This window comes from Sardina pilchardus, chromosome 20 (genome assembly GCF_963854185.1).
Source record: "Sardina pilchardus chromosome 20, fSarPil1.1, whole genome shotgun sequence".
NCBI lineage: Eukaryota > Metazoa > Chordata > Actinopteri > Clupeiformes > Clupeidae > Sardina > Sardina pilchardus.
In genome coordinates, this window is record NC_085013.1 from 4,849,719 (window position 1) to 4,876,046 (window position 26,328).

The 26,328-nt window shown below is 43.1% G+C and overlaps 3 protein-coding genes across 3 annotated transcripts in view; 2 read left to right on the top strand and 1 right to left on the bottom strand.

Moving 5' to 3' along the window:
- ttc6 (tetratricopeptide repeat domain 6) overlaps positions 1-18,378 on the top strand; it is a 43,932-nt gene extending 25,554 nt beyond the window's left edge. Inside the window, exons 17-32 of the mRNA XM_062523448.1 lie at positions 1,508-1,628; positions 2,514-2,664; positions 2,844-2,926; positions 3,080-3,156; positions 3,504-3,658; positions 4,758-4,883; positions 5,181-5,330; positions 6,450-6,590; positions 7,131-7,244; positions 7,486-7,605; positions 8,746-8,819; positions 10,649-10,859; positions 13,262-13,414; positions 14,332-14,505; positions 15,574-15,799; positions 18,018-18,378. Of these exons, the coding sequence (XP_062379432.1) occupies positions 1,508-1,628; positions 2,514-2,664; positions 2,844-2,926; positions 3,080-3,156; positions 3,504-3,658; positions 4,758-4,883; positions 5,181-5,330; positions 6,450-6,590; positions 7,131-7,244; positions 7,486-7,605; positions 8,746-8,819; positions 10,649-10,859; positions 13,262-13,414; positions 14,332-14,505; positions 15,574-15,799; positions 18,018-18,166 (2,225 nt within the window). The 3' untranslated portion in view covers positions 18,167-18,378. The remainder of the gene's footprint in view (positions 1-1,507; positions 1,629-2,513; positions 2,665-2,843; positions 2,927-3,079; positions 3,157-3,503; positions 3,659-4,757; positions 4,884-5,180; positions 5,331-6,449; positions 6,591-7,130; positions 7,245-7,485; positions 7,606-8,745; positions 8,820-10,648; positions 10,860-13,261; positions 13,415-14,331; positions 14,506-15,573; positions 15,800-18,017) is intronic.
- A 3,076-nt stretch (positions 18,379-21,454) lies between these two features.
- sstr1a (somatostatin receptor 1a) lies at positions 21,455-22,700 on the top strand. Its single transcript, XM_062523273.1, has one exon. The coding sequence runs from the start codon at positions 21,455-21,457 to the stop codon at positions 22,556-22,558; it is 1,104 nt and encodes a 367-aa protein (XP_062379257.1). The 3' UTR covers positions 22,559-22,700.
- A 647-nt stretch (positions 22,701-23,347) lies between these two features.
- clec14a (C-type lectin domain containing 14A) lies at positions 23,348-25,160 on the bottom strand. The gene has a single exon (XM_062523274.1). It carries the CDS (start codon positions 25,029-25,031, stop codon positions 23,898-23,900), a length of 1,134 nt encoding a protein of 377 aa, XP_062379258.1. The 5' UTR covers positions 25,032-25,160; the 3' UTR covers positions 23,348-23,897.
- Positions 25,161-26,328: the final 1,168 nt, after the last annotated feature.

The window sequence follows — 26,328 nt, forward strand, 5'->3', positions numbered from 1 at the left end:
CACTGACACAAATACAGCAAATATGCATATAACTTAGGGACTACATAAGAACACAGGCACACACACACACACACACACACACACACACACACACACACATGCACACACACACACACACACACACACACACACACACACACACACACACACACACACATACACACACACACACATACACACACACACACATACACACACACACACATACACACACACACACACACACACACACACACACACACACAGACACACACATACACACATGCACACACACGCACACATACCAATCACATTTCTCACAGAAGGGATTCAAATGCTTCTCGAGGTGAAATACAGCTTTGACACTCATGGGTACAGAGAGCATCTCCTATAGGTGCACAAGAGCACCAATAACAGCTCATGTTGAGCAGAATTCTGCCAGCTGTTTGCATGCCCCAGACTCCTAAGCACCAATATTAGCCATTTATAACATAGTGTACATGCATGCATGCATAGCCGCAATCATTCATCACTGCAAGTATGGGCTAATACTCACACACACACACACACACACACGCACGCACACACAAATGTCCCAAAGCTAATTTCAATCTCCCCGTCCTCTAAGCAGAAAATGTTCATTCGCCCGAGCTGAGATTATCTTCATTTGTATGCCCCGCCACAAGTCCCCTCAGCAGCGCTACAATTCCACTTCACCTTCACTCTCCCCGTTCATCCATCTCTGCTCGCAGAGAGCCCTGTGTCACTCAAAAAGCCTTTCATATGGCTTCTGCCTGATGCATATAAGTGATCATCAAAGAGGATTTTTGTTATCATGATTGCTTGAAGTGAGTGTTTTGGAGTAATGACCGGCCCTTTCCTTTGATCTATCTAACTTAGTGTATCAATAGGGGCACATCAGAGTTGCTCAGTGTGTGTTTTCTGCCTTTAGAATCCCACGATGGTGCTCATTTGCCATGCACTGAAAGTTTGAATTGAGGCAGACCAGCTAAAGTGATCTAAGATGAAAAGAAAATGTTTTCATGGAAAAATTGCAATGTACTAGTAGCATGAGTCCAGCCCACAGGCTGTAAGAGTGAAATTCTCTATGTTGACAGTGTCTAATAATTCTCCTGAAAATGGACAAAAGAAAAAAAACATGTCTGTATTAAAAAACAATAAGAGATCAGTTAAGTCCATTTCATTTTCTCCATGAACATCTTTATTGAAGGTTTAATGTGTTTTTTCTTTTTATTATTGTTATTATTTTGAGTGCACGCTTTAACGTTGTTTAACAGCAACACAGTCACAGCACGGCAAATACAATTCTTCTAAATGATAACGGCTGCTTTCAGCTTCCTGTAGATGCAAACACTTTCAAATGGCTGGCCAGTGACCATGTGTGAGGTTAACAAAGAGTTGAAGTGTAAGACATAAAGAGCATGTCACTTCCATGATTGTATGCTTTACAGTGTCCCATCTCACCCCTACATACAGGAGATGCTGATCAGTTGTGTTTTTGTCGTAGTGCTGATCAATGACGGCCGGGAGAACTTCAGTGCCTTCCTGCACCGAGGCCTTGTCTACTGTGATCTCAAGCTGTGGAAACAGGCACTGGCAGACTTTGAAGCCGTGGTCAAACTGGAAAGGTGATGCCGCACACCCCACCAGCCCTCCTCACACCCCCATCACCACGTCTCTCCCCTACTACTGAGTAGAGCCACTCAGCCCTCTGTCAAAGTGGTGTTTGAAGTTTGTTTCAAATAACCGGCAAAAAAAAAAGTAGCATGAGAAATCTTATCAATTATCAACAAAGCAGCTTGATATGGTTCACGTTTAGTTAGTGCTGTGTCAAACAAATCGGAAACTGAGACATAAAGCACTCCAATATGTCCAATAATGTTGTTTTTGCATGCCTCTGGCAGAGTGCTTGGGTTGCTGTGCTTGACTTAATGTTGGATAGGAAGCGTAGTGAGGAAGCAAGCATGCAAGCACAATGGAGGTGTCCTGCCAATTGATTTCCTCAAAATGTTTTGGTAACACATTTCTTAGTGTCCCACGCAAGGCTAACAATGTAATCAAAGCGATAACACGTCACCAACTCTGTTTTAAACGCATTCGACCATTACATATTGACCTTCCCTGACAAAAGGTAATTACCCTACTACAAGTCAACACAATGCACTTAATAGGAACAGACTACTGTACACTTGTTCGTCGTGACATGGACATGTGCAGTATATATTAAAAAAAAATTGTTTATTGACAGTTTTTTCTTCATCTAAACATCTCTGAATGCATAGATTGCACTTAAACCTGACAATTTCACTGCATTCTCTGACAATTTCACAGCATTCTCTGACAATTTCACTGCATTCTCTGACAATTTCACTGCATTCTTTACTTTATTAATGATAAGCATGTGACAAATAAACCTCCTTGTGTCCTTGTATCCTTGTATCCTTGTAAATCCTTGTTACAGGCAAACTATCTTTAACACTTTAACTGATCTAGCTCTTTTCTGGGTCTGGCAGTTCTGTAGCTGTAGCCCATGTGAACCTGGGCCTGATTTATATGCTGAAAATGGATCAGCACCAAGAGGCCATCCAGATGTTTACCAATGCGCTGAAGGTGAACCCCACCTACTACCGAGCTTACATCTGCCGTGCCAAGGCTTTCCACATTGTAAGCACTCATTAAATCTTGGCTGAGAGCATTAAAAACAGTGATTAAATAAAAAATCTGCTCACAGCAGCAACGGCCATCAATAGAGTTTGTGGTCGGATCGCTGAGGGCAAGAAAATAAAGAGCAATGACCAGGAGTGGCTGAGTTTTGTCCCTGATTCCTGATCCTTTATAACCAGGTGGGCAATTTAAAGAGGGCATTGAAGGACCTAACCTGTGCCACACACATCAGACCAGATGCCCAACAGCTCTATATCCTGAGGTAAGGCAGCCCCCTCTGTGAATGATCTGATCTGTAATTGCCACAAAACATGGTTTGTGTGACTTGATTTCTTTTAATTTTGTTCATATAATTAAATCTTCACCAAAAGATGAAAGGTTGTGAGTATGCGTTTACGAAGGTCTCTATTTGCAGGGGACAGTATTTATGTGACATGGGATTGTTCAGCCTGGCAACTCGCTGTATTCAGTATGCAGCCGAGATGAACCAAGGTAAGATGTATGCTGCATACGCCCCTTATGTAACAGTGATGCTACAGAATGTACAGCTGATGTTCAGCCACAGTACTGTACATGTTCAGAATGTCTTTTTTATACAATATATCTAGTATGTATTTCTTTTCAAGGTCCTTTGAGGTTTGAGTTTCTGTACACATTTAAACGTCATCACTTTTTTTCTCCAAACATCAAATGAGATGATTAGATAGTTATCTGTACCTGCCAGTATATGTAAATCTGCTGTGACGCACATCAAATATGTCTGAAAGGTTAAATGGATATCACCCAGGTGCCTGTAATGCTCAATTGAGTTTGCCCTTTCCCCACCCCCCCTACCATAGCTCTGGGCACGTCCCCATTGCGGCAAGCGGCTGTGCAGTCATTCCTGGGGAACAACGACAAGGCCATCGCCTGCCTGACGCACGCTGTGGGCGAGAGCCGTCTCCCCGTCATCATCCTGCAAGGCAAGACGCAGATGAAGGCCAGCCTGTTCAAAGTGAGTGTCTGGCCTCCTCACCTCCACGCAGAATTGACCCATTGAGCACTTTTGGTCAACAACCAAGCACTTTGGGTCAACCAAGCACTTTGGGTCAACTGTGTTGTTTCTAAATGTGCTATACAAATAAAATGACTTGAGTCCACTGCAGCTTCACAGCAGGGCCTCTTCTGCCCCAGGCCATACCGAATATATCAGTATTGATTTCAGTTGTCAGTCTGAAATATCTCTTTCTTTCTTTTTTCTCTCTTTCTTCTTTTCCTTTTTAATTAATGTGTGTTGTATGTCATGTCTGTTTTTTCTCTGTCTTCTGAATGGAGTCTGGAAATAAAGATGATGACACATATTCTACAAGATGCTTAAATTATAATGTTTCTTCTTCATAACCTTCCATACATTGCATGTGTAGTCTGCCACAGTACCTGACTTATTATTTCTAACTAACTAGAAAAGCTACACGTACTGTATAGGCTGTTAGATCTAAAGCTCATTAGGCTGCCGACTGTAATTGTGTGGATGTTTTAAATGGAAATTAAGTTGCCGCCTTTTAATCAGGTATGCAACCTTTCAGTTAGTAAGTCATTTACTGTGATCAATTAAGTTGTGTCGAAGTGCGATAAAATTCATTTTAACTCACAAAGGCCCTTGAAGTGTGGAGGTTGAGACGTGTGCTTAAAATGAAAGTGCTTATTTTCTCCAGGCAGTAATTGCTATGGTCTTTAGAATCCCTTGTTCAGTGTTTTTTTCCCTCTGTTCATGGGCCTTTCTTCTCTCCATAGGTGGCTATAGTTAATCATTTTCTCGTTTTTTGAAATGCCCAACATGGGCACAAGCTACCAGCCACTTGACGAGATGCAATCAGCCTTTTGCTTACCAGTCAGTGTAATCACAATCTGTCAGGTATATAAACATTTTTTTAAAAAACGTCTGATGTTGAACAATAGCAGGGAAAGGGTAAGACCATTTTTCCCCGTGGGGCTTTTCAAACGTTCCATTGTGAGCGCAGCACGCATTCACCTTTTTATCTCTCGGCCCCTCGTCACTGGGATTCCTTCCTTTGTGTCTCACGCTTTGTTCTTCACCTGCTGTGTGTGTGCAGGAGGCCGTGGAGAGCTTCAAAAAGGCGCTGCAGATGCTGGAGAGTCAGCACCTGATGACATCGGAGGCCGCGCAGATCTACCACCTGATGGGAGTGTGCCACATGTCTCAGGACCTTCTGCAGCAGGTGGCCATTCCATCAGTTATCAGAGGGACACACGCAGTCCATGCATGGTGCAGCATAGCAAGGAACAGCCGAGCATTGTTTGAGTGCTTACGTATTTGTGTTCTATACTGTAAATCAGCCTCCAAGTGAACAGTAACATTTCAGTGAATGTAGCCTTCATACAGTAGGTCACAGGCACCAAACATAAGCAATGGAATTTAACTGAAAACCCATTCATATTGGATAACTGCGTACAATACAGAGTTGTTTTTTTTTTTTTTTTTTTTAATGTGGGTGAATGTGAATTTTCCACCCCAGGCTTGTGACGCGTTCAGCAACGCGGTGAAGATCAACCCGGACTACGCCGAAGCCTACCATCAGCGCGGCCTGTGCCGCATGCGGCTCAAACAGAGCAAGAGCGTTCAGGACCTCAACCGGGCGCTGTCCCTCAACCCCGACTTCTTCCAGGTGGGGACCTCCTCATCTGCATTTGTGTTCGATTCTGGCCCAAAAGGATACTAGTTTTAAAACAGAGCTTGTGTATTGTGGAATAGATGACGTAACATGGCATAATTTTCCTGAGATGGTGTGTACACAATCATCTCGACACTACACTACAAAAGGGGGGAGGTGAGCTTGTTTTGCTCAAGCCTCAAATCAGGAAATTCAAGTAATTTATGGTCTCTGTCAGAAGCCACATACCTTTGCCTTAAGTGGAGTTAAAAACATCCTAGATACAAGCTACACCAACTCTCCCGTGTTTTTTCTCAGTGTATAGTAAAAAATGACCCTACGCTGGCATAAGGAAGGAAGGAAGGAAGGGAGGCTTCAGACTCCTTGTGGTTTCTTTGATGTGTCTATGTGCTTTCAAAAGCTTTTAGAAGAAGTAGAACCCTCTGATGATGAGTGGCTATTTGCCAGGGTCCTCTGACAATTGTTGGTTGGAAACACTAGGATTCTTTTCAAAATGTTCTTAGTAGCAAATGAGTGTTTTTTTATGAGAGACAAGGTTCAAGGAAAAAAAACAGTCCTTGGTAGTTCTTAGTAAAGGTCCCTTGAGTGGTTGACCACTTGACCGACAGGAGCATCTGCTCATTTCATGTTCAGCAGAATCCTCAACTTAGCCGAGCTCATGCAATTACTTCACATTCTAAAGCGTATAGTTCCAGCCCTTAATTATAATTGGCTGAATCACATTAGATGCCATTTTAAAACCTAACAACCCTTCACGTTGAACACATTTCTTTATATTATCGCACTGCCATGAATTGATGCATGAGTTAAAGTTGTTGCATCTCGACATTGCGTGGCAACCATAAGATGACCAAGACCATTTGCAGAATTTCTCTTAAGGCCTCATGGAGGTCAAGCCCTCTCCAAAAACAAGTTATTAGAGTTATTCATTTTTGTAATGTTTTTCTATTGCATCAAACTCCTGCTGAACCATTATGTCCAAACTGTGGTATGAACTGAACCCTGACATCTCTGTACCGTTCCAGCCCTATTTCTCATAGACAACTAAAGATACCAGATGAATCTGGCTGATCTAGCTCTCTCTCTGACTTCTCTTGAACCCTTTACAAATAGGTGTATCTGAGTCGTGCGACCTTCTACGGGACCAGAGGCAGATATTCGAAAGCCATTCTGAACTGCAACGAGGCCATTAAGGTTCAGCCAAACAGCGTGAGGGCATATCTGTACAGGGGTGCTTTCAAATACTTCCTGAAGGTGAGTAAGACAAATGAATCTGTCAGCAAGCCAAGAACCGGTCAAGCTCTTCCAATAAACCTTTATGCCTTCAGCGTGTGTATCTTTATGTAGCTTCACAAGGGAATAGGACGAATGTATTCACTCTGTAATCACTGCCTGTGGCATTCAAGGAGGTGGTAATGGCCTTTTGACTGTGGAAATACCTGAGTGTTTGAATTTAGCTTCATGCCCAACTGGAAATCTTTTCAGTTTCAGAAAATTCATTGTTAGTGATAGCAGCATGGCTTCAGCTATATATTCGGTGTGGGTTGTATGTTTGAAATTGCACATTATAAATGACAGAAATGTGTTGGTGATCGTCTTGATTATTTAAAGGTGCAGTTTGTCTGACAATTTCATTTTCTGTCAGTATACGTAGATTCCAGGTGAATGTGTCTTTAGAAAGAGAAAGGCAGAGCTTTTTTAATCATACAGTATAATCCTTGTGGGTGCCTCAGACTTTCTTTATAATATTTGTCATGCCTATATGTTCAGTTCCCAGTTGTACTTTCCCCACAGGTGTACCAAGGAGCAGTGGAGGACATGACCACCGTCATCAAACTGGACAACACCTGCTCTTTTGCGTACTACAATCGGGCCGTCTGCTACCACCAGATGAAGCAATATGAGCTGGTAATGTTACTGTCCTGCCCCCTCCTCCTTCTCCTCCTCTCTTCTCTTCTCCTCTCTCCTCCTCCTCTCCTCTCCTCTCTTTCTTCCTCACTCTCTTAATTGCTCAGTTCTCATTTCAGTGCTGCTGTTTCCATGCACATTAGTTTAACCTTTCCATCAATATTTCATTTCACTTCCTTTACGTCTGCTGCAAACATGGCTGTGTTTTGTGTGTGTGTGTGTATTTGTGTGTTTTTGCCAGGCCCTGCGAGACTACAGCATTGTCCTGCTTCTCCCTGAGCAGAGAGAGATCAGCCTTAAAGTATTGATCAACCGCGGCCTTCTCTATGTGGAACTTAATGATCATCACAATGCCTTGGCGGTATGGAGAAATTCCAATTCAGCATGGTGTAAAACTGTCAAGAGCCTCGCTTCAGTGTCTGCCGCCTTTCACATCTCAGCAGTTTGCAAAGAGAGATGGCCTTTGTGTGTGTGTGTGTGTGTGTGTGTGTGTCTGGCAGAGGGGGGAGGATACAGACCAAAGTGATGAAGGCTTTAAGAGACATTGCAGAAAAGCAGTGTAGGGGAAAACTGTCTGCAGTTGTTGAATCCTCTGAAGATTTTCATCATCTCCTCCCATTGCAAAAGACCAGAATTTATCTTTTCTGTTGAGGTCACAGAGAAATATGCTGTTATCTGTCTGTGATAGTGGAAATGCTTCAGTAGAGATTGAGGCTAAACAGCATAGATTTGACTCTTATGGTGCTGGTCTGTCTTGTTTTTTGCTTTCAATATTTTACCCTGTGCTTATGAGTGCAAAGAATTATCAATTTGAAAGCAATTTAACAGTAATAACATATATTTTCTTGCTTCCAACATATTGCTTTGGAGAAATTCCGCTTTTCAGGCTTTGGTGGTTTTCTAGAATATCACTCAGAGATAAGAAATGATTTCCATTCGACATCCATAATCCATACCTGTCAACTTCTAAATTTTGTCATATATTTTAGCCTTTTTCTTGCTGTCTTCCGGTAAATATTCTGTATTTTAATGCTCTTATAAGATAAGCTGTATCACCAGACCCGCCAGTCTCTGTAGTGATGTCCTGTTGCTATCCCCTTTCCCTTCCTGTGATATAGATGTTGTCAAAGCAGAAGAGCATAATTTTCCTTACTTCAAGGTGCGACTTTAGAGTGATGTTATTTATAAATTTGTGGTTGTTGTGAGAACAGGTCCTGACACCAATTTGTAAGCAAAGTCACGTTCAACCTAGCTTCACACCTTGCTATTCTTGCTATTAGCACAGGTATAGCAACAGAAAGCCCAATGTTGAAATGTTCTTGTATTTTGGGTCAAGATCCTGGGAAATCTACCTTATTTCCAAAGCTCAGTGTATGCAATCATCTTATTGAATACAAGAGCTGGTTGTGGAATCATAAGTGAAGAGGTGCTGGTACTTCACCACTGAATCAGTGGAAAACTGGCGATATGTGTAACTCTTTGTCTGTCTCTTTGAAATCAGGATTTCGTAAAAGCCTCAGAGAGAAAACCAAAGGACTCAGCCATCCACCATGCCCTGGGAGTGTACCACCACAGGTCAGAACCTAACAACACACACACACACACACACACACACACACACACACTCAAAAACATCAGCAAGGACATACTGTATGCATACCCGTACATTTGCTACAGCAGATGTTCAGACACACACACACACACTCACTCAATGTTTTCAGTTTGATTTCATTACACTATAAAATGTCCCCAGTGAGTAGCCATCAGTGATGGATTTGTCATTTCTTAGAGCCATAAAAATACATACACTAAGGGGAGATAGAGACAGATAACACCTGGCACACAAATCCAATAATAAAATGCTCCGCAAAGCAAATCAACTGTACAGAATTATAAAAACAACATGCAATAATCACATCCTTATAAAATACTGCACCATCTCCCACTGAATTGGCCGCTCCTGGAAAATGATTGGTCCTTTTTACTTCCACTGAATGTGCTGCGTTCCTGCTCTGTGGTCCCTTGGGTCCGACCACAGAGCGGGATGGGAGATAGCACCAGAGGACAAGAATATGGATCATAGACCCGGGCTGCCCTGTGATGCATAATGATGGATGCTTTCAATTAACTTGTCGGGTTATTGTTCTAATCTAGGCCTGATCTGGTGGAGAATCAATGCAGGTCACTGGCCCACACGGGCTAAGCAATCAAAATAAGCAGTAAAACGGTCGCTGGATTGGAATAGGACGCACACACACACACACACTCACACTCACACACACACACACACACACACACACACACACACACACACACACACACACACACACACACACATACACATACACATACACATACACATACACATACACATACACACACACACACACACACACTATGCATACACAATCACTAGAAATGATGAACGTGTGGAAACACCCATATGAATGCACACATTGGACACATCTCATTCAGGGACACAGATACTCACACGTGCTTGAAATACTTGTACTCTGCACAATGAAAATAAAGTTGAATCTCATTTAACCTAACGTAATCTAATCTGAATCATTTTGCTTGCGTTGTGTGTGTGTGTCTGCAGACAGCTCTCTGTCACTGGGCAAGGGTATAACAGCAGGGTTGTGTTCACTGAGCTCGTGAGGCAGTGAGCAATTGTGTCGGGCCTCTGAATGTCTCTGTCAAGTGGACAAAGGAGAAAAGTCCTTGAAAGTGAGCCAGCGTGACTTAAAGGCATACAGGTTTTAGTGAAGCAAAAAAAATAAACATGCTCAGCAGGGGGCTTAGTGAAATGGCTCACACACAATTGCTCTGTCTTTCCGCCCTGCCCAGGTGCAATCTTGCAATCAGTCAGGGGATGATTGTAGGTGGTGGTATATAGCCATGAGAAATTACTGCATTGTTGATTTGTGTGAATGTGATGTGCCATTAGTTGTTGACAGTGAGTGCTGTTCTTTTAGGAGTGCCACTGGAAGACTCTGGGGCTGGTTGTGTATGAGCAGTGTGTTTTGAATTGGTTGGACAGAACCTATTGATGGTGTTATTGATAGTTTTAGAAATTGATTTTTCTTATCTTTACAGTATTGCAGGTGTTGTTAGAGATTTTCTGACAGTAAACGCAACTGATCTAATTAATTAAGAACTGGGATTATCTGGTGGAGTGGTTATAAATGCCAAGACTGTCACTCTATGCTGTATGTGATATGTGTGCATAAGTAGGGTGATATATGCTTATCTCTTACATGCCTTCCAGTTTAAGATACAAAAATCAACACAAAAAAAATAATAATACACATCAGTATATATTCAGCAGTGTAAAGGAGTAACCCAATTTGTGTGGTGAGCCTCATAGTGACGACCACCTTACTATCCCATTGACCCTGCAGGCTGGGCCAGCTGAAGGAGGCTGTGGAGGCCTACACCGAGGCCATGCGACTCAGCCCCTTCTCCCTGGACGCCTACGTAGGCCGCGGCAGTGTCTACATGGATTATGGCCACGCGCAGGCCAACAAGCAGGCCCAGAGGGACTACCTGTCCGCCCTACACCTCGATCCACTCTGCCTCAATGCCCGCATATGCCTGGGGTACAACTTTCAGGTACCGTTGGTGAGAGGAATCGAACCAAGTGACTGAGGTCCTAATGAATGCTTACAGAGGCATTTGAATGTCCTTTTGGGTAGAGATTAATTTTAGGGTTCATTTTAGGATTCCACATATTTGATACTTAAGATAAAGTGTGATATATTTATGGATTTATGGAATGTCGTTTATATTTTGATGCATAACAGGTGAGGCCTAACACCACTTCTAAGTGTGTGTGGTATCAAATCCTTCTTAGGTCACCGTAGTAAAAAAGACCCGAGTCATCTGTGATTGATATCATGACGTGGGCTAAGATACTTCCTTAAACCTTTTTCAGTCTACAGTACACTACATACAGCATTCATCTGCACCCTGAGATGAAAATCAAGTATTTACTAAGCCAAGCAGAAGCCTTACATCAATGCAGTTCAGAAGAACTTTCCTGCGTTCAGTCTCATCAGAGGTGGACAGTAAAAAGTGGGAGCACATTTTTTGCAGTTTGATGACTCAACATCGTAGCATCTAGAATTGTACAAAAACAGCCATTATTTTCTCCTGGTGAAACAGAAAGGTTTAAGCTGACATTGCCTGTGATGGCGTGTGCTACAAGGTTCTTCTGTGCTCAAAAGTTGAATAAGTGCCTCTCAAAGAAAAGTTCCACAATGAAAAACACTCCATTCTCCCAGCTTTGCAGCGATCAGATTAAATGAAAATCAATTCACACGGCAAAACACTGAGGGCCAGTGTAATACTGTTTTCAGTATAGTAGAGGGTAAAGAAAAATTCACAAATCACTCTTTTTCTTTCTCTTTGCATTTTCTAACTCCTGATAAAGTGTGCTTGTATCTCAAGGTTGCCTTGTATAATATTTCACAGATCACTTATGCTCTCTTTTTTTCATTTAGAGACACAGAGGCAGACAAACTGTGACATACTGTATCACACATAACCGTTCCAGACATACCAGTCTAATCGCCATTTTGTGGTACGCCCTGTATGTGCTGCCTGTTGTAACACTTGTAATGGCTTCTTTCCCAGCATTTATTGTAAGTATTATCAGGGGATCTCGCCATCTTTTACAGCACCCCACTAACTGCTGAAAGTAGATGAAGCATGTAATGAGACAGACACTTTAGGATGGAAAATCAAAACCATTTATCTGTCTATCTGTTTATCTGTCAATGCTAGCAAGTTGTGTCTAGCAACACACCTTAGCTGCTGTAAAATCAGTGCAACATAGGGCCTCTCTGGGCCTGTTTCTTAAATGTAAAACTACAATTGTTGTGCGTTGTGCGTGTGTTGTTTGTGAGAAATCTTCTGATGTCTCCACAGTGTAGAAAACCTGACCGTGCCAAGCCCACTGGTCCTGCTCCTCATATTGTTTAGCTACAGGCTTTGTGAGATTTCTTTGGCACACAAAAATAGACTTTCTAAATAGATTCTTACTCGTGAGCTAATAAAAGCCTGCCCTTCATGAGGTTAAAATATATTCTGACGCAGAAAGATGGATATTTAATTTGATCTAGAGCAGGTCCATTGGCTGATATGCTTCAGCTGGCGATATGTCTAAAAATTGTCTATTCTACACGGCGCTGTGTTTGCACGTTGCTAGGATATGAGGCCATGTGATTGTTAAAACTTGACAGATCGTGACAGGCGCTTTATTAGCCATTAGATGGAATTGCTGCAGTGCTGAAGCTTTAGACAGGAGTGGTGTAGTGTGTGTGTGTGTGTGTGTGTGTGTGTGTGTGTGTGTGTGTTATGAGACATAATCAGTGTTTGCAGAATTGTCCACTTTTGAAATAAAACATGTAATGAAGAGGTCGCTTTGACAATGACCCTGTCGAAGTGTCCTTGAGCAAGACACTTAACTCCAGTGCTCCCAGTGCAGTCCATTTACCATTTGAACACTTTCTTCATCAAAGCTGTTCATCTCTTGCCATTTGTGTGTACGAACTTTCAATAAGCCGCCTCTCTGTTTTTATGTGAAAAGCAACTGTCCTTGGCCCAGCTGCATCTCAGTAGAGCTTGAATTAGAAAGATGTGCCTTGCATTTCGTTCTAATATCTGATTCATCAGACCACCATCCATCCTCCACATGCACACACACACACACGTCCACACACACACACACGTACACACACACACACACACACACACACACACACACACACACACACACACACGCACACACACACACACGCACACACACACACACACACACACACACACACACACACACACACACACACACACACACACACAGACCCGGCGTAATTATCCCTATCTCCCCACTCAACAAGGGCAGCATATCTCTCAGCATGGTTTCCGACTTCTCTCATTTACCCTCATCACATTGATTTTCACTAAGTGCCATTGATTTCCTTTGTCTTCCCTCTCCTCTTCCCGCCTACAAGGTTTTTGGATGTTTTCAGAAGGCCTGGAATCAGTTCACCATCGCCTTGGAGATTAGCCCCTCAAGCTGGGCCGCCTATGAAGGCAGGGCTGTGGTCAGCCTGCAGATGGGGAATCTCTACGCCGCTTTCCAGGACATCAGTAAAGCACTGAGGGTATGCCACTTCATGGATCAGGCACACAACTGTGGGTTTAACGCATGTTCGTTCACCTGGAATTAAAGAAGCAATCTGTAATTCTAATCCAATGCACTTTTTGTCAAATTCAGCAAATGTCATACCAGGATCCATTTTATGTGTGCATACTCATAAAATACAACACATACATACATGAAACAGTACATATATACACTAGATTAGATTAGATTAGATTAACTTTGTTGTACATGTATACACTACATACATACATACATGCATGCATACATACTGTACTGTACATACATACATACACATTTGTGCATTGTCTTTGCTTTATAAATTGAAAACAAAATGGCTCAGACAGAGACACTTTGCCGCAGGAGTACAGAAGGGAGTCTCGTAGTTTTATTAGATGTTCAGTTCCAATATCAACAATCACAGACTGCCCTTGATGCTAAATGACCCTATAACCATTTGGTTGGTACAGAATCAGGCTGGAGTGTACGCTGAAACAATTGTGCCATGACTCTGTATCACTTGGTCACTCCGTTGCCTCCTACATTTCACTGCTCTACATATTTGAACCTCCATTATTTATTTAGCACCGTGTTTGGCACTGTAATGAAGGTCAGACCTGTCTTAATGATGGATGCCCCTGCTTGCCTTCCCTGTTCTCATACTTTTCCTCATGCGCTGTGGTACCTTTCATAAAAGTGCCTCAAAGAACATTCACAGGGGACGTTCATTTTTCTTAACCTGTCAAAAGGAGACATAATTACAGGTGCCACCACACGCCTGCTGTTCTTCCCAGGTCAGCAATAAAATGGCAATCGGTGATTTATACCCTGAAGGGGCCGTGTGACGACATCTGTCAGTGTCGTGTTGAAAGTTATCCTGTCTCATTTTCTTTTTTGCCCTTTTTTGCCCTTTTGTAGCACAACCCGCTGGGCGACCAGCTCCTCACCAATCGCGGTGTGATCAGCCAGTATCTCGGTGACAAATCCACTGCCATGAAAGACTACCAGAAGGCCATATGTGTGAACCCCAACTACTCTTTGGCCTACTTCAATGCCGCAAACCTCTACTTTTTCAACAGGCAATTCGAACAGGTAGGAGATCACACTGCATTCTGGGTATGTCAGCGTGGAGGCTTTGAAGGTGGGGTAGTTGGAGCTGAAACTGAGGAGGAATAAGGGTGGGGGGGTACTCGCTCTTTTGAAAACCATTTCTTCAAAAAATGCTTTGAGCATAACAGAATTATTGTGCACATATTTTCACCACCTGTGCGATTATTTTCATTCAATAGCATGTTTCTGTTGACCACTGAGCTTTCTGATAGCATAGCATTAAGCCCATCGGGGAGTAGCAGAAAATCTGTGGGAAAAGAATACACAATATACAAAGGTATCAGTGGTGACAGCAATGTGTACTGTTATGGTTACCACTCATGGGTTGGAGTGGGAATGCGCATCTTTATTTGCCGAGCCAAACATCACACCCAGAGATAATTGCTATTGCAGTAAATGGTAGCCTTAGTGATTCAAGTGGCCCACTTGCCCTGAATGTCACTGCTTATACTGCGAAATACAGACCATGATGCTGCATGGAATTATTCAACATGTGAGGGCATATATATTTGTAAATAACGTTCTGTAGAGCACATTCTTGCAATCATGAATATACAGGTAAACAGGGGTGCCAGTTAACGTGTTGGTGGACCTTTGGAAAGAATATAATACTGCTTACCCCTATGTCTGATTAACATGGAGTCATTATGAATGAAATGCTAACCCCCTGCTGGTAATTATATACGCTGTAAATAGTCTGCATTTGCACACCGCGTGTAAGCAAACATTGTTAAAGGAGATTTTTCACGTTTCTGAAGGTCACAGTGTACTGTCGTTACACTGCCTGTCTGCTTTAGCTGTTGGCTACAGCAACTAGAACCAGGTAAAGTTGACTGTACTCTCTATGTGGAATCTTGGGGAAGATCTGTGTGAAAAATCATCGGATTTCTCCTATGAGTAGCACACATATTCAGCATTGCTGTGTAGGTCTTCTTTTGCATAATGTGTACAGTAGCAATGATTTGGCTTGCCCCTTTCTCTGGGGGTTAGTTGGCCATATGCCCTATCTGGTCACAGCAGGACTGAGTGCTCCTGCCGCTGTGCCTACAGGCCCTTGAGTACTACAGCAAGGCCATCGAGCTGGACCCCGGGGACGAGTCGGCCGTGCTCAACCGCGCCATCACGCTCACCTTGCTGCGGAGGGTTCCGGAGGCGCTGCAGGACTTCAGCCGGGCCCTGCAGCTCAACCCACATTCCTCGCACGTCTACCTGAACCGGGCCAACCTCTGCTGCTCCCTTAGGAGATACCGCAGTGCAGACAGGGACCTCACTCAAGGTTGGCTCGCTTTGTCTCTCTCTCTCTCTCTCTCTCTCTCTCTCTCTCTCTCTCTCTCTTTCTCTGTGCTCTCTATCATTCTCACACATTCTTTAGCTCTCTTTATTTTTTCACCTTTACTGTTTTTTTCACAGCTTATTTTCAAGTTACAGATTCTCACCTCTATCTTTGCTTCATACACCTCTCTGTCTCTGACACTTTCAGTCTTGCTAATACTACTTAGCTGAAATCTGTCACTTAACTGGTGCCTTAAAATATTTTTTTTAAGAAGCCTTTAGAAACCCCCATAATACCTGCAAAGTCAGCAGCCTTGACCCAAGCAAAAGGCCCTGCTCCTTACTGTGAGAAACACAGAACCTTCCCTATGGTTCCTGCCGTCCATAACCACGGCATTAACGGAGGGTTAGTGTCTCTCCTTACATGACAGAGGTCAAATGAAACCTTGACCCTCTCTCTCTTCCTTGGAAATTGTGGCTGAGGTTATGTCTTTGGTGTGGAAAATGGGGTGTTCTCAGAGAGAGGACAGCGTGTGTTTGAAGTGACCTCCCCCAGTATGGCAGATTATCTTCTTTTCTTCGGAGCTCCAGGCCTGACACCTGAGCCCCTAAGGCTTTCTATGGAGCGGTCAGCAGACATCTGCTCCCAGTCAGGGTCAGGTAGGATGTGATGTTAGCTATCTATTTATTCATTTATCATCTTTCACCAGGTGGAATCAAATCCCTGTAGCTGAATAAACTCCATGATCATCTTTGTTATTTTAAACAAAACCATTTTTCTTCAGTTATTCTTTGATTACTTACGCTTATATAATACAGTGATTTAAGTAGATCAAGTTGTCTTTACAAATAACAAAAATTACACCAGAGAGAGATAACAGGTAGAATTTAGCCTTCACATTTCAACACTTTGTTGCAAAATAAAATAGATTCATGTTATACAGCTATGTAGATTTGGAAAAGCAAGAAAAAAAATTCTTTTTCATTGTTTTTTCTCCCTAGATGGGACCTACAAAGGGTTAACGGGAGCATCTCAGATAGCCATAACACGCTCTGTGCTCCACTGACACTTTCCTGTCTAACTGTATTTCGAAAAAAAAGTCCTCTTGAGCAAAACAAATCCATCTGCTCGGAAGGGAACATTTTGGCATAATTTGTTTTTCTTGCATCCTAAGTCCCTCTCTAACTTAACACAGTCGGGAACAGGGACATGTTTTCTTGGATATGCTGAGATTGCTCCCTGTACTCAAGAAAGATTAGAGGCAGGAGGTTACTATAGTGACCGCACAACCCACTTGAATCCACCTTGTCCTTTGGGAAAACCCTAACCCAACTACACAGACACAGGTTTATTGTGAACGCCCATATTTTTTTTTCTCTGTTTCTCTCTGGGGTTTTTTTCAAGGAAAACAGACTTCTTTAATCATAAACGTCTAAAGTAAGAAAGTTAAATGCATGGTTTAGAAGGAGGCAAGGGCTCTTTGGCATCTGAAGGCCTCTGGGCAAAAAACTCCCTGGCTCATGACATCTTTGTGTTCGTGTCCTGAATAGATCTTCTTCACATCAGCCATTTTTGGAGTTTGAATTAGTGAACTCACCAACCACCCTAGACCCCAGAACACCTACCCAGGGTCCTGGTGAGGTGTGCACCCTCAGTGACCTTATCCTTACCTGAGGGGATTCGGCAGTGGTCGGCCCCAATCAGACCCCAAGAGCAGCTTGGGGTAGCACATTATGAAATGCCTATTTGTGTCACAGAGGGCCTAATCTTATGCAAACAGAAAGCCCCCTGTAACTGAGGGATAAAGGATTCAATCTTTCAAATAACATATCTTATAGGAACCCAGGGTTATTTCTTTAATAAATGTGCAGGTTGTATGATTGTACTTATACATTGTGACATTGTACTGTATGTGTCAGAGTAATAAGAATGCCTCTCCATGACACAGATATGATAACCTAGCAGCGAAAATATCTTGTATTTAGATTTTATTCCATAGATTTTATTCAGACTCTACTCTTCCCAGGCTTTGTTTTTACAGCTATGTTTGTATGTACATGTAAAAAGATGTGAAGTGGGTGCATTTAGATACGCACTTTATATACCTACATATATCAGTCAATGTATTGTGTTTACAAAATCTTGTATTTACTTGTGTCTGTGTGTGTGTGTGTGTGTGTGTGTGTGTGTGTGTGTGTGTGTGTGTGCATGCTTATTGCAGCTATTGAGCTTCAGCCTAGTGATGCTTTGCTGTATAAACTGCGCGCTGACGTGCGTGGTCACCTGGGCCTTACCCAAGAGGCCTTGCAGGACTACGGTACGGCGTTGGAGCTCCAGGAGGCGGAGGAGTTGGGAGCCTCCCCCCGCTGACCTCTCCACATCCCCCCCATCTACACGGGCAATAAAGCTGAGGGCCACAGGTTCCACCTCACAGGTTCCACCTCTACATGCTTTGCCACTCTTAAGAGTTTCCCTACGCATCCACAGCATTCGTAATTATACTCCGTATATACACAGTCTAGGAGTTTGATAGTAGCTAGCAGTCATGGTCATCAAGATGCATCAAGACGCTGCAAAATATATTTTTGTAACACACGCAAAGTATGTCTGTGTCATCATAATAACAGCGTGTTCAGCTGTATGCGAAAGTTTCCATTGGAGTGAATGTAAAGCAGGCTCTAAGTGCAGCACAGTGTCTGAACTTGTGGGTAAAAGCCATCTTTGAACAGGCGGATGTGCCTTCTTACTTGTGTTGATGCAGGGCTCATTCTCCTCTGGCATTCCAGTTTGGCTTCAATACTCGATTTGAATTTCAGTACTTCTTTTTCCACTTCACTTGACATTTTCAGCTGACTCTGTTCTTATCTGCCTTTATTGTACCTTTTGGTGCAGTGGCCGGCTGTGCTATTTATTCATATTATGGATGCTTGATGATTCGCACCATTGTAATGGCCAGGCACATTGGTTTCCGGCATGCAAGCTCTGCTTGCAACTGTGTGAGTCAAGTCAGAGGGAAAAAAACTCTAAATGCAAATGAGTGGTAATGATCAACACAAAACACCTGCAAAGAAAACTATTTGAAATGCAGACACCCATTAGACAGAGTTGAACTCATCTGAACTCAATTCAAATTATTCTTATGTCAAGTGAGTCATACACATGAATTCTGTCCACATCGTGTCACTTTGTGATAAGTTCTTACTAGATTTATCAGACCACTGAACCCTCCCCTTTTTGTCTCATGATCCTTATGATTATGATTGTTATGACTTGTCATGATTTCTTGTCATGATTCCTTCACTCATACATGCACACACACACACTGATAAACATACACACACACACACACACTGACATACATACATACATACATACATACATACATATATGTATATCTGTCTCTTTCTCTCCCTATGTATATGCATACATACTGTATATATACAGAGAGAGAGAGAGAGAGAGATACAGAGAGATCACTTCTGTTTAGCTCTTCCTGAGGGCCTCTTAGTGTTCATCTCCTCAGCATTCACTGGAGTTTGGAAAAAACTGGTGAGGAAAACACCTGTTTGAAAAATCAACCTTCGGGAGGCTTGAGTTATATGAAAAACAGAACACCTGCCCAGAGAAAGCTGGCTCTCTTCCAGAGCCAGGCAGATAACTGGGGAGAGATGGAGGGAGGGAGAGAGAGAGGGAGAGCAGAGAGAGAGAGAGAGAGAGAGCAGAGAGAGACAGAGAGAGCAGAGTGCGAACACAGCCATCTGCGCTGCCATCTCTCTGCGTGGCCCGACCGATACTCATTACCTTTCAAGGGCAGCCATCACTGTTCGCTGTGCAAGCAGGGGCACTCAGATGGGGTTGGACAAACGGAAACAGGGAGCAATTTGCCCGAGCGACAAAAGCATTCTTCAGTAATGTTTCTTGTTCTTTATTATTCGCATTTAAATGAGATGTGGCACGCTGGGGGCTAGCATCCTTTCACATGTAGAGTGTTGTAGACATGCTAATGAGAAGTACGCAGAGAATAAGCCCCTCTGAGATCCAGAATACATTTAAGGCTCGCCCGCACCAGTAGCTCATTACAATGGCAACACATTTCAATTTTTTTTTTTTTTGTTATCCGTATTCAGACATCTTTTAGTCGCTCTGATTGAAGACATGCATTCATGCCATTTCCTCACAGCTTGTTTTTTCTTTTATTTATTTATTCTTCTTTTTAAGTTTTGTCCCTCCTATCCAGCCTAATAATGTCACGAATGCGAATCCAAATGAGTCCTGCCACAGTGCATACAGAAGCTGCTAGGTGATCCTAGCCTTCCATACATGAACGTCAGTGTTTGCTCTGGAGTTATTTACACTTGAGTGAAAGGGAGGTAGGCATTCCTGACCAGCCTCCATCCTCGAGCCTCTCAACCAACAAATCCTTTATGCTTCGTTTTAAAGTCCAGCCAGTGTGTACCTTCTTTAAAGTATGGAATATCTATTTACGACATCTTCCTATACCAATGAACAGCCACCATTTCCATACGTTTTCTTTAAAGGGAATCCAACCACTAGATGGAACTAGAAATTAGAAGACTGTGAAAATGGTGATTTGATGGGTTGAAGTGCCGTAATAAGGATAGGACAATATGAAGAATTGATGTTGTGAGCAGACTTTGGGGGAGATTAGTATTGTTTCCCTTTATGCCATACAGTATTTCAGCAAATTTGGAATTATGGCATATGCATCGAGCTGAAAAAAGTCATAACCACCCATTTGCAGGCTACTAGTTAGTATGTATGTGATTTTGTTAGTGTGCAGGGCAATGTAACTTTTGTTGGCAGTGCAAAGGCATGTTGGGAGATCACTTCAAATCCCTTAGTGGTCAACCTGAACAACAGACAGGGTATTTGGTCCAGTGTTTAATGCACTTGTGTGTGTAGTGTGTGATATGTCGCCCATATGTGTATACTGCACTTATGTGGGTTAGGGTGTGTGATATCTTGCCCAGACAGTGTAAATACTGGCAGTGTAAATGCTGGCAGTGTTGGACTTGCAAATCTATTTGTTGTATCAACCTTTTTTCTGTAGATATGTGTATGATCTGTAGATAATTGTGAAAGATTTATCTTTCTATTTTTCAATTATTGTATGCTACATCAATATCTTCATTACAAGTTGCTCTGGCCTTGGGTAGATTAAAAACTGTCAGGGCACTGAGAGTTAAACGAGATTTCTTCATATTTAACTGTAGATGTACACATACGTTTTACAGTGGTTCATAGGCTCCCAGTTGTGTGCGTAATGATCGCCCAAGTATATCATGACTGCGCCTTTGCAGTGATGTAATCAAATGGAAAACGACAGAGTACACGAAGACACATTTTGACAGGCATTTCTGTGAATATGTCTGTCAGTTCAGTTCTGTATCGATTAAGACTTCAGGCAGCGTCATTTTTGCTTCGTGTGACGTGCCTCGCGAAATCCAGTATGAGTGGGGGTCCTTCACTGGTGTAGCTATCCATGGTGCTGAAACTCGAAGTGCGCCGCAACGCGAAAACGACTAGAGGGATATCTATTTTAAAAAAGCAAAAACAAAGGAAAATGTTCGTACGGATTATTTAAAAGTCAGTTGATCACTTTTTACATCGTTCTTGGAACTCAAAAAATTCACCAGAATGCCTCCCAACAGCTCGTCCAAGCTTTTTAATTTGGAGGACAGTTTTTTCCTGATGAATTCCTCCGGCAATGAGACGCACACCGAGTCTCACGGTAGCGCAATTCTCATCTCATTTATCTACACAGTGGTCTGTTTAGTCGGGCTGTGTGGGAACTCCATGGTCATTTATGTCATTTTTAGGTACGCTAAAATGAAGACGGCGACTAATATATATATTTTGAACTTGGCGATTGCGGACGAGTTACTTATGTTGAGTGTGCCGTTTTTGGTGACATCCTCGTTACTTCACCACTGGCCATTTGGATCTTTCTTGTGCCGCCTCGTCCTAAGTGTGGACGCTATAAATATGTTTACCAGCATTTACTGCTTGACTGTACTAAGCATAGACCGATACATTGCCGTAGTGCACCCCATAAAAGCTGCCCGATACCGGAGACCTACAATCGCCAAGATGGTTAACTTGGGAGTTTGGACATTTTCCATCTTGGTTATTTTGCCAATCATTATATTTTCCAGTACAGCACCGAACTCGGATGGATCAGTCGCTTGTAATATGCAAATGCCAGAACCACAGAAGCAGTGGATGGCAGTGTTTATAGTATATGCCTTTCTAATGGGCTTTCTGTTCCCGGTCATTGCCATATGTATGTGCTACATCTTGATCATAGTAAAGATGCGAGTGGTTGCGCTGAAAGCTGGCTGGCAACAGCGTAAAAAGTCCGAGAGAAAAATCACGCTGATGGTAATGATGGTGGTGACCGTGTTTGTAATATGTTGGATGCCTTTTCACGTCGTACAACTTGTTAATGTCTTTGTGGAGACACATAATGCAACACTTAGCCAGCTGGCAGTAATTTTAGGTTACGCTAACAGCTGCGCCAATCCTATACTGTACGGATTCCTGTCGGACAATTTCAAACGCTCCTTCCAGAGAATATTATGTCTGCGCTGGATGGACAACGCAACTGAGGAACCTATCGATTACTACGCAACTGCTTTGAAAAGTCGCGGATACAGTGTAGATGAATTTCAACCGGACAATATGGAATCAGATAGCACCTATAGAAATGGCACTTGTACCTCCAGGACTACGACTTTGTAAACGAAGGAACATGTTGAATGTCCATAATAGAACAAAGCTTTGTACTACCTTTACCTGTTTCATTGCTTGTGCCAGAATAGTATTTGTCTGTTTCGTTTAAGCTGTGTTTGGAAATGTATACCAGAAGTCCCACCAGAGTAACTTTTTTACCAATGAACAAAGCATAATTGCTCAGTAGCATCTTTCTCGAAGTCAGCCAAGTTTAATAGAAGTAGCTACGTTTTATTGGTAGCTTCATCATTAAAAGTAGCCTAACAATCCATGTAAGTAGTAAGACATGCGCGACTCTTTAGTAGGGAGGCGTGAGTCTATTGTGAGGCAGGCTGCTACTGTAGTGTTTGCTAACGCCCCGCAGTGCTTATTCTGTGACTGTAGCACATCTGTGGTGTAAGGCACCTATGAATGTCTTTCAGGAACAGGGTTGGCGACTAAGTTTGCTTTACGCACGAAACATTTTTGTGAGAAGCTTTTTTTTGCCAACTGACTAATCACGACAGGGTGGGTGGGGCAGACTCAACTGCTGTTTTTACAGGAAAGTACTGTTTACGCTCACAAAATGACCTCATCCTGCCCACGGATATCAGTTCAGCTATATTGTTTAGTGTCCTCTCACAATATTTTTGTATGGGGGATTGTGGGTCTTGCTCAACAGCCTTTGCCTTTGATTTCCACAAATGAAAAGCGGTATCTCTCTGATAACTGGGGAGAGTTTTAGTTCCTAGTCTTTTGATGTGCTCTCTGTAGTTATCAATGTTAACAGATATGATAGACTCCTCATGTTTTCATTCCCCCGCCCCTTTATTTGATTTATGATCTATTTGTACAATGTTTCAGATCTTAATGATCCGCTTTTCTGAGGTTGCACATGTTTGTATGGCCGTTTATGAACAGTAAAGAAAATATCATGTTACAATAAACTGCAGAAACTATATTACATTTTTGTAAATTATCAGCGATATTTACTCTGCAAACATGACTGAATGACTATGTTACAAATCAACACATTTCAGGAATGTATTTACCTTACTTGTTGTTTCAGGGTGTTGTCCTGGAGAACTTTCTATATATTTAACACTTATCAAATCCTTCACTTACATTCTTTGACAGCCACTGATAGCAAAATGTGCAAGAAAGCTGGAGCCAATGGGCACATTATAAAATAATAGCACTTCACACCCCTAAGGCCATGTATGAGGGTGAACAGTTGTCCAAGTGGCTTATTTTTGTCCCTGTCGCTGAAGAGCACCATGCAGCCTTTGTGAAGCACACTGCCAGGGCTGAGAGCACATAGAGAAAAAGACTGCTGGATGTCATCAGCCGTGTTTCCTCACGGTCAGTTCTAAGGTATCTTCTCCATTGAGTCCCTGAGTGCCATAGATTCCTTGGAGGCCTTCTGCCCGGACAGGTTCTTCGAGCGCTTCCTCTTCTTCCTGCGACAGCATGCTACAATGGTCAAGATGACCACCAGGAGAAGTAGCAGAGCCAGGACCGCTATGATGACGGGGATGTAGATGTGGGAATAATCTGGAGATGTCTCGGTCACTTCTACGAGGATGATATTGTGTGGGTTGTCAGTACCATCCGAGTCCTGGGTGTTGAATGGTCCCGGGGTATTGGGCTGGGTTGGGTGAGTGTGGGGATCCGTTGGTAGTACACCATTGGGTGATTGTGATGTTAAGTACTCGCACTGAAATGATCCTCCTAAGTTGACACATTTGCTATTGGGTCCACATGGCTGATTTTTGCACTCATCAATATTCACACATTGACCCGAGTAGGACTTTTCAAAACCCTTTGAGCATGGAACACAAACACTTGACAAATTTACTGTGCTCCCTTCCTTTGTGATCCAACCCAAAGTGTTAGTGTCGCAAGTTAGGTTGTACGTTTTTGTATTGTCACAAATGATGTCCAGTTTGGAGGGATTGCCCACTTTGTGTATGTGGTCATGTGTCCCCCCGATGGTGGGTATTGTACAATCTTTGGGTGCAGGAATCTGCTTCTTGCCTTTGACTTTACAGATGAAAGGGTGTATTATCTTATCCTTACATGTGCCTTCCTTTAATCCCCAGTCCACAACAGAGGTCCCATCATAACTGATAGAAATGTGTACACAACGGTCATGTGTACATGTGGGCTCAGGGTCTTCTTTCCACTTTATCTCTTCTGCTTCTGTGCCTCCATCCAGCCACATGAACCCCTTTAGCTTCGCGCTGGCATCAACACACTCACCTACAGGTCTCCGTAGACCTATCCAGTAGGTGTACTCCCCACTTGACTGAAGATGCTGTGACAAGGCCTGTTGTACCGCTAGGACCTCTTCCCGAGTGGATAGACTGGTCAGGTTTCCTTCATGCTGGCAGTTTTTGGTAGCTTCTTCAAAGCTCACCTCGTCTCCATGAATGACATAGTGAAAAGTGTCCACGCAAGACACAACTTGCAGAAAGCTCAGCAACAATATCCAGCTCTCCATTTTATGCGGTCCTGTACACGGCACACAGATTATGTCAAAGCCTTAGTAGTCACTGCGCACATTGAAAGCTGTATGCCTCTCCCTCCTGTGTTTCTGTCTTTCTGGTTTCAACTGCCTGAGACTGACGAATGCTGACTGCTTTCCGGGCCACTTTCTTAGCCGCCCCCAAGAGGTCCTCTCAAGACAACAAGCACAGGAAGTGTGCTCCAACTTGATACAGCCGTCCATTTCCTCCAGAGAGGGGGCCGGCGGGGCGGAAAAACAATAGCCGCCGCTAAAGCAAAATCAGCTCCCAATGTAACCGAAAGCTCTGAGCAACACCCTCCCGACCAAACATGCGCTGACCTAATGATGGATGTCCTGTGAAACACACAACAGTGAGTAGTGGGAGAGAAATGAAGCGGGTAGTGATAACAGGTCAGATAAGCGACGGGTCCAAGCGTCCAACTCTTAGAGGCCACTCTCGGGGCCCCCTTTGATGTTTTCGTGTTTGCACGGTTCAGGAGGAGAAAGCCCTCACAGCTTCACAGTCAATGTGCAATGTGAGAGGAGGAAACATGGTCAAGGACAGAGCAGGGAAAATGGATTGGTGTTTAGGAAAAAGTAAGAAAGCTAAATATCCTGTTGTGTCCAAAAAACTGCCCCACCACCACTGCCAATGGCCTTTTTTTTGTTGCTGTTGAGAATATTGATGCCAACAGGATGTCATGGTTGGGGAAAAAAAAAAAAAAAAAAAAGCTAGGAACGTGATCCTTGATATCAGGAACCGAGAATAACATTCTGCCCAGTTTACATCAAAGACGGAGTAGACTCAGTGGTAATGCCAGCAGTGTGACGATTGACATTCGTAAGCAAGGTCTCTGATTTTTTTTTTCTCCCTTTCATTGGACAATATAGGGCCGTTCCCTGCCCAGCAGCTCTGGTTGTATTATTCTACCCTTGTGGTCCAGGTCTTTGTGGGAGCACAGCAGATGCTTCCTGGAGGAAGTGGCGGGAGAATGGCAGGAAGAAGGGCCGAACTGGAAGCATTTTATCCCTTGCGCTGGACAGTCAGGAGCGAGCCTGGGAGAGAGAGCCAGGGTTGGAGGAGAGGGGCGCGAGCGTGAAATCACAGGAAATGGAATTATTAGGGCCAGGAAAAGCCACCGAGCCAGAGAGGGTGGGTGGGTGGGTGTGTGTGGGGTGAGAACTAGTGTGAGTCAGAGCTGAAGTCATAGAGCCCTCGCTTTGTTTTTGTCCTTGCGTACCTCTTTGTTGATCCGGTTCGAATATCGAAGCTCAAGTTTGTTTTTGAAAT